Here is a 12824-nt window from a genome sequence, read left to right on the forward strand (position 1 = left end):
TTGTGCATGAGTTTCTGCCTGGGAGCAAGGGTTTTTATGTCCCCCATGCTGCGTGAAGTAGGTTTCCTGCTGGCGGGGCCAGCCTCTGAGAGCTGACATGGACGCGGGCTGTCCAGCAGCGCTCTGTGGCCTCTCGCAGAGCTTTAGAGGAGGCTGGAGCTGTTTGGTGCAGTTTCACAGCAGCAGTGAGGCAGTAATGTGGGCTGACAGGCCCACCGGTAAAAGGCCAAAGCCTGCAGTGCCAGGGCTAGCGAGTTCACTGTAGTGCAGACACGGACAAAGCTCTCATTAAAATGCTCTATTAAACTTTACTGTGCTCCTTTGAACTGATGATGTTTCTTTTTTTTAAAAAAATTGCATGCCTGCCAATGCGATGTTAACAATGTGACCCGCTACTCCGTTCTCACAAAAGCAAGAAAACGGGAAATATGAAAAGGCAAAAAACAAAACAAGACCAAGTTTGCATATAGGAAAATATCTAAAGTGTGAATCAGTGTGGCGTATCAACCTCCACCAAAGGACTTTGATCTTAATTCATCATCAAAACATGAACTAGATGAGGAGACCTATTTTGTCAAAAGTAAGAGATTAAACTTGGGATCTGGCCAGCCATAGCATGTGGTCTCTTACCGGCCTGGTTAGTGGTGATGTTCACCGAGGCAAACTGGGGCGAGTAGGGGCTCTGGTCGGAGACGCCGTTCACCGCCTGGATCTCGAAGGTGTACTGCGTGTGAGCGAGCAGGTTGCTGACGTGCACTCGGGGCTCGGCAAGGCCCAGCTGGCGCGGCAAGAACTGCACGTTGTCGCCGCAGCGGGTGCAGGCCCCGCGGCCTGAACCGCAGCTTTTGCAGATGACATTGTAGACGACGTCCTCGCGGCCACCGCTCTCACGCGGTGCTCCCCAGTCCAGCCGCAGCGATGTCTCGTTCACACTGGAGATCACCCACTGGGGGGCGGCCGGCACAGCTACAGGGAAGGAAACGGCCACGGGTGGTCTGTCAGCGAGGCCGCCCACGGTGTCTTGTGCACCCCGGAAGAGCCTGGTCCACGACTCGCTGCCATTATGTGCAGCTGAAGCACGCTGAAAGGACCGTGCTCCAAACTATGGCCTCTTGCCCAGGAGCCTTACAGAATATGCTTAATTGGACACATGATTCCAAGTATATCTCAAATGAATAAGACGCTTCATTAATGTTACCACTGATTGAAATCTAAATCATAGAAACTAGCAACGTGATGCCGAATGATCATCAACACTGTCTGCCTCTTTTCTGATGCCTGCCTGGTGGATGCCTTTAACGCTAAGCGATTGTTCTTCTTCCTGTACTTTTATGAGCTTATTCGCATTCATTCAGGCCATTATGATTGCTCCATTAGTGAGAGCAAAATCAAAGCAATCTGGCCCCTCTGTTAACTCTTTAATGTGTGATGTGATGAAAAGAGCATTGTGTTTATTATAATGCAAAGCAACACCGAGAGAAAAGTATTCCTCGCTCCTCAGCCTGTATCAGAGTGCTTCTCTCATTCACAAATGCCTACTCTCTTAAAAAGGGACAGGGAATTATGCAAATTGCATTGGGCCTGTTATTTCTTGGCTCCTTTTCAGATGCGCCAAAGACTGACATTTTCATTCAGAGTGCTGCAGGTCTACTAACTGGCACTTCTAAAAAGGGCAGCCACATCCAGAGATGAAACCACCCAGCTCTGCGTGCTTAGGCATATGCAATATGAATTACTTGAGGATTTGGAGATTTCCGTATTAAACAGATGCAGCCACGGATCACACTGGTACTGTTTTTGTGCGCTTTTGGGAGTGGGATTTATCGACTATGCTTACATGCACAAAAGAACCCAACTAAGCTCTTAGTGAGTCTATGAAACCAAGATGTATAACAAGATGTATAACAGCTTAATCTGTCCATAGTGCTGTTTGCAGGCAGCATAGTGTGACTATAATGGCAAGCAGCCCCTTCACAACGCAACAGAAGTTTACCCCTGTGAGTTTCCTGTCTTAAAACAAGCTTCCTGAAGTTGTCAAACTGCCACTCCCTTATCCATCGACACACTTACTAATGTCAGCATTTTTTTTCCCCAAAAAATGCATTATGTTGATTTCCAAAAGAATATTAAGCATGTCTCTTCATCCCCACAAAAATGTGGACGCCTTCTTCTTTTGTTTCTCATTTGATGGTTTTTTGTGGCATTATAAAGCTGGCATCACACATGTAATATTGCCAGGACTGCTGCATAATGTGGCGAGAATTTGGCAAGAGTCAGCATTTGGCTTGGCTCAATCTAGGCATTTACACTGCAGAATCTACCTCAAACAATGCCACTAAAATCCGCCTGGACCACAGCTTTTAATTGCACTTAGGATGAAGATAAACGAAGGACGTCCAAGACCTTAGTAAGACCATGACAACTGGACCGCACTGTTTACGTGATCACAGCCTACTCTGACTAGCAGTCGTAGTTATTTTAGACTAGTAGCTTAGACATACTTCGACTAATTTTGAGCTATTGCTGTGCATGCAAATGCAGCGACTGAACAAAAATAAACATGTTTGAGGGATGGATATACTTGTGCAGGGCATCTGGACGGGGTCCGAGTCAGTGCGGTAGTAGCTGTTCCGGCAGACGCAGTTGGTGGCCCCCTCGGTGGTGGTGCGGCTGTTGATGGGGCACTGCAGGCACTGCTGGTCTCCCTGGGACGCTTTGAAGAATCCCGAGGAGCACGCTGGCGGAAGACAGGCACAGAGATGATGGTGAAGGAGAGTGCTTGCTGCGCTCTAGAGATCAGCCTGCGCCGAGCCAAACCACTGTACCCTATTGCTTTAGCTGAAATTCTGAAACGTTATATAGACTGAATGGAGCGGCGTAGTTACTAAGAGAAATGTGGAAGCACCATCTCATATGGTTTTTGATTAAGCGTTTTTTATTACTCAGTGTGCAATCCTATAGACAGACAGACTCAATGCGTCATCACAAAGTGTTGTGCTGGGCCTCTCATGGGCTCCTTTTTAAAGCTTCCCTCACAAATATCAGTGTATACTAACACGGGCCACCTTAAAGAACATGTGCATACATCACCCAGAGCTCTGTGTGTGCCTTTATTTTGCACTTACTGCATCAGTGCATTGACATATACTGTTAGGTAAACCTTTTTCACGAGCAGTCAAACCTACTGCACTAAAAAGTCTGACATTAATATTAGATCCTCATGAGAAAACACTGCAGGTGCTGTTACTCTAAAGCATGCAATGGGCATGATGTGTAACCTAACAAGGCAATAAAGAGTTCATAAGAATTCTTCATCGTTCTCACCGCTGACAAGTGAAGGGTATCATCTTATATCGCCTCATTGCAAGTTAATCAACTTCAACCACTCCCCCCCAGGCAAAAGCACTATATCAGGATACAAAACAATGAGCCCTTATATGAAAAACAGAAATAACAACCTGACTGTGCCAATAATGGTACGAACAAAGGCAAATCAAACGCGTGGCACGTTTTGCGCAGGTGCGCAGCCGCCGCCTCCTCCAGCAGCACGCTGAGACGGAGCTAATATAATGAAGCTCATTCTATTAAGACTAATATCCCACAGTGGCTCTGACAGAAGAGCATTAGTCTTGGCCCAGTGATTGATGACAGGGGGTTTGCTTCTCTGCCAGCACGAGTATGAAGCTTCCATATTCACACTTCGCAGCGAGGCGCGAGAGGGGAGGCCCACGGCGAGGTGCCGGGGACGCCTCTGCAGGCGGACGGCTGAGTGGCAGAAACATAAACGGAGGGGAACGGAATTTAATGTCCGTGGCGCCACGAAGGGCAACAGAAGAAGAGGACGAGTACCGCAATAAGCCGTGGCTTTGGATGTTAGGACAGGAGCATTTAGGGCGCAGGCGGCCTGGAGATCCTGGTGAAGAGGGGACGTGAGCTTCTGGGCCAGAGTTCATTTACAATGCGAATGTATGACTGGGAAACCTCCTTACTGCCACCACATATGACACGGCACCCTTCATTAACAGTCATTTCTATAAGATTTTAGACAACATTCTAGGTTCTATAAGTCACAGAGGCAGTAAAAAGTTTTTTAAAAGATTCCAAAATTTAATGAGAACGACGATTAAAACAGTATCATATAACCTCTTCATCGTCAAATAAGTTTAACTAATGTAATTTTCAGTGGCTTTCTGCCGCGAAATAGTACTGAGCATGGAATATACTTAATAACAGCTTCATAAAGATTCAATCAGTGTGGGATTCCTTTGCTAAATGTGAACGAGAATGAATGAGGAGTGAATGAGGACTTTAGGACAGTGAGCATATTAAACCTGCAAGACGCACGGGCCACCGTCTCTTCAGTGACTACAGGGACTGGCACCACAGTGCCCTTTCCCAGACACCTGTGATGCTATAAGGCATTGACGCAATCTGCTGCAGGTCTTGTGTCACAGATCAGAGTGCACGGCCAGCTTTGAGGAACCTGTATATGAGTTCCCCCATTACCTCCCACCCGCCACCCCTTCGGCTTGCATGGCCTATTTCAGCACAGAGCCACAGCTGTCTGGGTAAGTCTCCTTGGTGGTGCAGGCAGCAGGAGAAATATTAATATCCATTAGACGTCGTCTGCCAACAGGCTGCACTCTAATACCGCTGCAGCCTAAAGGGAGATGAGGAGCTGAGCTCCAGCCAGTTCATTATCCCTGTACTACCTCTCAACCTAGCGGTAAAGTCAACACGATGTCTACCATCAGTATGGCTGGCATTATGTAGCTAAAATAGTCTGGGATTAATCTGTTAGGGATATTGTTTATGTTGGTCGGAGACCAGAAGCAAAACATTAATAAGAGAGTTTAGTTTGAGATCACAGATTTTCAACACGTCTTTTTATAACCTTGAGCTGAATCTGTGGGTTAATCTGTCCTTTGAAATATTCCTAGCCCACATACCTCATTAATAATACTGTGATTATATATTTTTTTAGATTATAATGAGACTCACTGCAACAAACAACTGTCTGAGCAAATTGCAAGAAATGTGATACTCATATAAGGCATATCTAGTAGTTAGCTATAGCTGACAGCCAGACTGGTGGACTCTGCAATGTTCATTCCTGTTCCATGAAAACAGGTGAGCACCACATCCACGTTGACTAACAAAGACCCAGTGAAGCAGGTTAGCCGACGGCTGGGGACAACTTGTGTCTTTGGTGACTGGGGGTGAAAGCGGAAGCGCGGAGGTCAGGGGTTAGGAGGACAGGAACACAGGCCCACCGAGCAGCTGGTGATCAGGCAGAACCTGTGCTCCTACAACCCACCTCAAAGTGAAGCTTTCTATAGACTACAAGACCGTAAGTCCTAAATTCTAATCCATTAGCCTCATATTGCTACTCCAGCGCTGCTATGTAAGGACATTACACTGATTTTGTTAAAAGGACTGTGCAGAGTACATGTCATAGATACTGCTACTGCAAAATATGCAATAACAATAATCGTAAATGTTATGGAGACGGAGACTGTGTAAGATATGTTCGCCACGTTACAACTTTAAAACAACTTAATGTTTCTTAACAGTCAACTTCAAACAAAGTCTAATCAATTGAATAAATATATGTACTGAATATAGCTGTAAAAATGCTTCGGTCGCATACTGGCTAATTTATTCACCAGTTCTCATCTAAATGCGGGCCGAATAAATAAAGGTTCGTAAAAAAGAAAAGACTAGAAAAGAAAAGAAAAAAAACAGAAAAAAAAAAACCAGGAAGGCCAGGCTGGCACTTAGCAAGTGTGGAGCAGACAGACAACGCTGCTAACGTGAGCGCGCAGTCACACGCACCCTGCTGCAGACATCACGTGCCCAGACCATTCCCGAAGGCTGGCACAGCACCGAACTGTCAGTCAGCAGGGAGACGGGCGAGAGCGCCGCAAATGCAGGTGGCAGACGTGCGAGCGCACACGCGCAAACACGCAAATCATAGTAAGGCCTGATTCTCAGCACTTCAGATGCCAACAAACCTTCATGATGTACCATATTATAATACTCCAGTATTTCTAGGATGCGCTAGAACTATAGTATTAGTAGTGGTGTTCTCAAGTAGTATATATTAAAATTATATCACCTGATGTAACGAAAGAAATCCCCCAAGTTTGTGTACCAGTTTGTGTAATAATAGTTTGTTACTCAGACCTGGAAAATTTGGCCTGTTTTAATGACTTCAAAGGGAAAAAACACCCACAAATGTGGAATTTTCAGATATCTGTTGTGCATTTTGCTATCTTTCGCCGCTGCACTGTAACACCGCACCACTGCAGCCATCAGCTTGTTTTCATCATCACATAGACTCATTAACTCCACATGACATCCAAGGGAATCCTACCGGATTTTCAACTCCGGGGCCAGACGACTGGAGGATTAGCACTGAATTCTTTGCTGAGGCATGGGATTATCAGGACGGTGGGGGACAGGAATCTTGCTCCAAAGCGTGTGGGGAGGGCCCGGGCCAAGGCTGGGGCCAGCAGTGTGATGGAGGCCTAATACGAGGGGCAGCAACCCGAGACACATGCTCCGCAGCTCCAAGCACAGCGCTCCAGGATTAAGGGGAGAAAACGCTGAAGAGCAAAGGCACTCACAGGCTCTTTGTAAGAACTTTGTGGCTGACGTCTGGAATCTTATGAAGAGTGAGCTAGAGAATATTTGGGGTGCGTGTGGTAGGAGAGGGGGTGACATTTCCTTAAAACCTGACAAAAATCTGACTACCTCTATTGTGCCTTGTGAGATGGTGGTCTAGTCCCAGTGCTAACCGAACCACAGTTCGATGGACGTCTGTTCAACAGGATGCTGAATTCAGATTTCAGTACTGTACAACTTGCCAAAAATTAGAGGAAGTGATTTTTGATTTGAGTCAGAACAGCCCTGTTCTGTCTCTTCTTAAATAGTTTGCATGATAGGCCTGTTCCTGCAAGCAACTGATACCCACATTAAAATTTTTTTAAAAAAAACAACAAAACAAAAACGCACTGACCACAATCCTTCTATTGTGATATGGTATGGTGTGTTATGAAAGGTTTTAAAAGTGGCCCAGTGAGGGTGGACTCCGTGCTGAGCTTTATTTTCTGATCTGGCCTGAACATTCCAGAACACTGTCCACAGGGATACGTCCTCGTCTATGCCACTGAAACCTATTCCAAAGACCAAAGCCTGAATCTTTTGCTGGAACATTTGCTCTGCGATGTATTACTTCGCTGAATTTTGGCACACAGTTACATCATACGTTCCTTGTTTAGTACACTATACCATACACCCAGGAGACCTTATTTTCACAGATTAGTGACTATGAATACAGGGTACTGTTACAAAAAAGGAACAAAAAACTCTTGTCTAAAAAGGTGTCAAAACCAGTTTAGTTGCAGACAGGCCAGATATTTGGCAGATATTTGGTGTTATGTATTCATTCATCGTGTTTGATGTTAATATTTCATTAGTCCCCAGTGCCTCAGACTCTGCTCCCCAGGGAGCAGTTTTCTGCTGACTGCCTCCATTGTGCCGTGACTGACAGTTGAAATGTATTCATTTCATTTGGAGTTGTAAATATTAATGGTGTCAACTCCATCTGCTAACCTCTACCTGAGACAAAGCCCTGCGCGTTAACCCGACAAGCTCTTTTATGTGACACTGTGACACCCGGTCCAGCGCTGACTGTGTGGTGTCAACATCGCACATCCATGATGCTTGGGGCTTCCTTTGTGCGCCTGACAGCGAAATCCGAGCGCGTCAGTCATCAGCCGCACCGCTGGGGAGAGTGCTGGCAACGCGTGAATGGCGACGACTGATAATATGACACTGACAAAGAGGCCGGTCCATCATGCAGTGGGGCGATGCAGGGGGGGGGGGCTGGGTCCATGGGCGGTGGTGGTGTTCAGATGATTCGCCGCAGTTGGGACTCAACGCTGCGAACGCAGAGGCACGGTACGCAGGCCTGCAGGTGCACGACGACCTCGGGAAAGGAAGCCGACGTTGTGTGATGAGGTGATGGGTGATGCAGAAATGGTTAACCAGAGCCATTCCAGCGTTACGCTGGGGAACTTCAAAGCTACAGTGAGCCTGACTTCAAGTAAAGAACGTCACTGGGTACGTGCATCTAGATCAAAAAGGTTTGTATGGTCATAAATCAGTTCAAAGCGACTGTTCTTCAAATTGTTCGACTAGTAAGAAACGGTAAGTAAGCTTGTCCTTGGCTAAGGACCACACTGAAAATCAGGAAACAACAAATGACTGTAGAGTAGATACCAAATATACTATACTGTATATAAATAAACTATTTAGTTATCTCAAACCGACATCTACTCATATTGGTGCAGTACTCCTGTCGGCGTGTGTGTGTTTGTATATGTGTTTGTGTGTGTGTGTGTGTGTGTGTGTGTGTGTGTGTGTGTGTGTGTGAGTGAAATAGCCCACTACTGCAGAAACACGCGAGAGCAACATTTAATGTAACCCTGCACATTACACTTAACCACAAACTAACAACAACGATGCCTCCATATCCACGATAATTTGTTTTTCTGTTTAAATGTGAGTGCATATTTATGTGGGTGGGAGAAAAACAATGTGTGCGAGAATGTTTCACAATGATTACACGTGCCCAGTTCGAGCTATCCTGCCATGTGAGCTCCTTTGGACTGAGTCAAAGTGCATTCAGGCCGACGCACATCCAGCAAAAACAGCTCCACTCAGAAGGACACTTTAATCTGAGAACGGGTACCGCTATGAACGGTTTGGTAGTGGCCTTGGCTAAGAGAATACAGGTTGATAAGTGTGATATTGAGTGCGATTTCACCGCTGCAGCTCTGCAGAGGGCGCGTATGCTCCGTTTGCCCTCCTTCCCTGTAGCCGGCTTTTTGTTCCTCATCTGAGCAGGTGTGTCTAGCTGGGAGATCATCTGATGATGGCTTTCATGCCATTTTAAGCACAATTTATGTCTCCAAGTAGGTCAACTGGCCCGAGTAAGGTATGATGGAGGTGTCCGACTCTCCAAAATTACAACAGGTCCTTTCTCTGTGACAGGGTGCACGCTGGGGGGTTCGTTTAAACAGGAACAGAAAAGGCCATATTACACCTATGGAGATATCTCAAATTTGATCCAGGACAGATACGACGCGTAACAAAGGACCCCTCCCGCTCGCCTTTCTTTCGTCGGAGGCACTTTTCCTTTCATGGCGGCTGAAAGGAAGAGGAGAGGCATGAGGAGGAGAGCCAGCGACAGGCCCCACTCACCCGACACTGTCTGCCTGCTGGGGACGGATGGACGAAGCCTGGACTCCCGACGGGCCTTTGATCAATGAGTCCCTCATCGATGACAACAGGACACCTGCTTCCCATCAAAGAGAGGAAGGCCTGGTAGCGCCAGTGCAGACAGCCAGTACTCAGCATAGATTAACCCTGCTGTAGCTTTCCAGGCTGTTCGGACAGCCTGAAGCCAGATCACAGGCTACCAAGACCCAAAGTGGTTTGTAAACGTGCAGGATATGATCCGAGGGCGTGTACTGTGTTGTTCGGGGTTAGTGGCAGCTTGCTAAAGAAAGGTAAAAAAAGGTAAATGTCTGTTATCAGCTGGATCTTACACTGCAAATATAAGAGAACTATAACCTCTCAGCTCACTATTTAAATTTAAAAAAGAGCATGTAGTAATTTACACCATATCTAATAAAACCTTTTTAAAAATGTAACTTTTTAAAATTTTACACGTGAGGTTTTAGGTACCCTTAAGTGGTCATCTATGACTTCCACTGTCCGCGGATTATATCGCACTGTATCTCTAACTTTGTTGTCAGGACACACGGCATCATGGATCAAAAAAAAAAGACAAAAGACAAAAGGCAGTTGAGTGACCCCTCTCATGTCTCAGGCTCAGCGTACCCAGATACAGAATGAAGTGCTGGCGTCAGAGCAGATTGCTTGCCTCACCACACTCAGTATAGAAAATATCCTTTCATTGAATCATCAGTATGAAAACAAAATGCAACTACAGCCATGAAGGTAATTAATTATTAATAATATTGATGATTATTAATTTGGATAATTACACCTTAAAATAAAGTGGAAGAAGCAATACTTGCCTGAAGCTGAAAAATATAGAAACATCAAATATAGACATGGCATACTTAAATATATGTAGTAACATTAATTAACCTGATAATGCCTAAAGCATCATGAGCAACATTCCTACTATCATTTTATTAAAAATTCCATTACACAAAATGTTTTACATATATATTTGTATTTTCTGATAAATACATCACATTAAGCATTAGGAGAGCTGGAGAGGATTAAGAATCTTAGAGCTACACTGTGTTGAGAGTTGTCAGGCAAAACTACCAAGTTTTTTACGCTTCTAATTGGAAGGACGAGAAAAATCCATGCCTGGTTTGTCAAGACAATCAATGTCAGTCACCTCCTGAAATGCCCCTACTGACAGAACAGCAAGGTCACCTTCCCAAACATCATTCAGCTCTCAGTCAGTTATATTGAGAGAAAAGTGCAAAATAAGTGACATTTAATTAAATGACATTTGAGTAAAAAAAATAGGAATCTGAACTACTGCAACAACTACTCTTACAGTTACACAGCATTTCCACCTTACTATAATATCTCGCTTTATTCACATATAACCTTTTAACTTTTAATTTCTTTTTCCTACAGATTGTGGGGATTTTTCCCCACATATCAATGCATTAACAGGGATAAGAGGTCAATAAACCTTTGACTTGCCTTGCTGCATTTCAAGAAATGATAATACCACATGATTATTAGAATTAGTATTAGAATAGTTTCATCTAGACATATAAGAGTCACAAGGTCCTGAGTGATTGGCACTAGAGCTGATATGCCTGGTATTCTTAGAAACAACTTTGTAGCTCTGCTTATCTAGTGGCAGACAGGTACTGTCTGCCTGTCTGAGTGGAAAGAGAAACTCAAGGGTGGGGACATCAGCATGTGGTTATAAAAGGATGTATGTACTGTGTGGGGGTTGCGAATTGCTCTAAATGCTGTGTGACACTCAGCCCGTTTCTCCAAACCGGACTGAAAAATAAAGAGCCGTTCATTCAGTTGCATTGTATGTGCTTCCTAAACAGGGCAATAGATTACTCCTACATTGTAATGCATTTCCCACTGCCTAACACCATAAACTAATACAGCTTCAATTATATTAACTAAAAAGACAAAGCCAACTAACCAGCGTTAGTCCATGAAGAAGTGCAAATATGTGGTATTCATACTAAAGAGTGACTGCATGACTACATAACCAAGTTCCGAACCTTGAATTGAAGGTATTTTTGTATCTCAAAACTACACTTTGATAACCTTATTGGTGTCCTATTCTATCTGCAGGCATAAAAAGCATTTTGTCTAGTCCCCTAACAATTGTTGCTAATCTCAGTGTTTGTCTTATGTTCTATATGCCTTTTTTGTGCATTTGTATCGTGTAATGATAACCATATATATCCCATTTTATCTTTATACACAAATTTGCCATTTAATTTAAATTTGGTTGGGACTTTCCATTTCCATCTTTCCATCTAAGGTGCACTAATTTCATATAGCAATCTAATGTGCATCTCCCAGACATGAGGTTAGTGTGCATCTGCTGCGTCCTGTCCTGGAGGCTGACTCCAGCACTCTGCTTTCCCCATCTGTGAGTAACCATGTTTGTACTGGGTCTGTCCAGAACCTGTGCTCTCAGTACGGTTGCACTGCTGTCAACATGCAACCGGACCTTGAAGATGACAGCAAAGATACCGAGCCTTCCTCAGACCCTATATATTTGCCACAGAGATCCACGTGTTCAAACTAAGTGTAAAATTAGCAACCAGACTACATATTAAACTCTTTCTTCATACATTGTGTTTCAGTGTTGTACGGGCATATCAGACCATGTCATGGATCAATCAAAGCATGCATCTTCAAATGTTTTCTTGGTTCAGGGAAGCTTTAGCAGTTTCAGTCTGTAATTGATTCATCTTAATTGAATTAAGTAATCACGATAAGTTAAATGTAATCATCATAATGGAGTTGAATGTAATCACGATAATTAGTCTTTGAATTTGATGTTAAGTTAAATCCTTTTTAAAAGGCAACCCACAATATTCTTGTTATGATAATACTGAGGCTGGCAGCCGGTAATGTCTTCATGTCCCATGGAGAGGTTTAGAGCTCAACCTACAGTTCCATTCTGGTCTTGTTCTGTTGGTGGGCTCAATGCCTTACACTGACGTGAACAAATGAACCAGCTAACACAAATACCGGAACACACACAGAGTTGCCCTTGACCAGCTGTGGTACTCCATTAAGGTCACAGGATTCCTTTTCCATGTGTCCTTCTCTAGTTGTCCTGGCCTGACAGCAGTGATCCCGAAAGAGAAAGAAGTGCATCACGATGCAATAGCACACCTTGAGGCTTAGCCTCAATTCCATAGAACTCATTCATCATTTGTACCAGCAACCGAATGTCTTATGCCTCCCTTCGGTTAGACTTGGGTTGGGGGGTGAGGTGTGTTTGTGTGTGTGTGGGGGGGGGGGGGGGGGGTGCTGTGAGACTTGTAAAGAGGTCCTTTGGGGCAGATGCTGCAACCTCAGCCTGCAGCTGAAAACACAACATGATGAAATAAATGTTCATTAAACTCGCCTGGGAACGCACTATTGATTTGAAGCTGTAACAGTATATAAGGGTGTGCTCAGCTCATTATGTTTGCAGACATATGCAATCTTGGCTAGAAACTTTGCTTTGGCTGCATTCCAGCTGCTTAAAAACGGAGTTAATTCATTTATAT

The 12824-nt window shown here is 44.5% G+C and overlaps 1 protein-coding gene across 4 annotated transcripts in view; it reads right to left on the reverse strand.

The window, feature by feature from the left end:
- The window catches only part of ephb2a (eph receptor B2a), a 37296-nt gene that overhangs the window by 12919 nt on the left and 11553 nt on the right, over positions 1–12824 (reverse strand). For all 4 annotated transcript variants that reach the window (XR_014119686.1, XM_035522406.2, XM_026998130.3 and 1 more), the window contains exons 4-5: positions 2582–2737; positions 631–966 (exon numbers count right to left, since the gene is read on the reverse strand). Coding sequence is in view for 3 of the 4 variants with exons in the window: in XM_035522406.2 (XP_035378299.1) it covers positions 631–966; positions 2582–2737 (492 nt within the window). In the remaining variant the exon portion in view is untranslated. The remainder of the gene's footprint in view (positions 1–630; positions 967–2581; positions 2738–12824) is intronic.

Source organism: Electrophorus electricus, chromosome 24 (genome assembly GCF_041902795.1).
Source record: "Electrophorus electricus isolate QZ-2024a chromosome 24, ASM4190279v1, whole genome shotgun sequence".
NCBI classification, from domain to species: Eukaryota; Metazoa; Chordata; class Actinopteri; order Gymnotiformes; family Gymnotidae; genus Electrophorus; species Electrophorus electricus.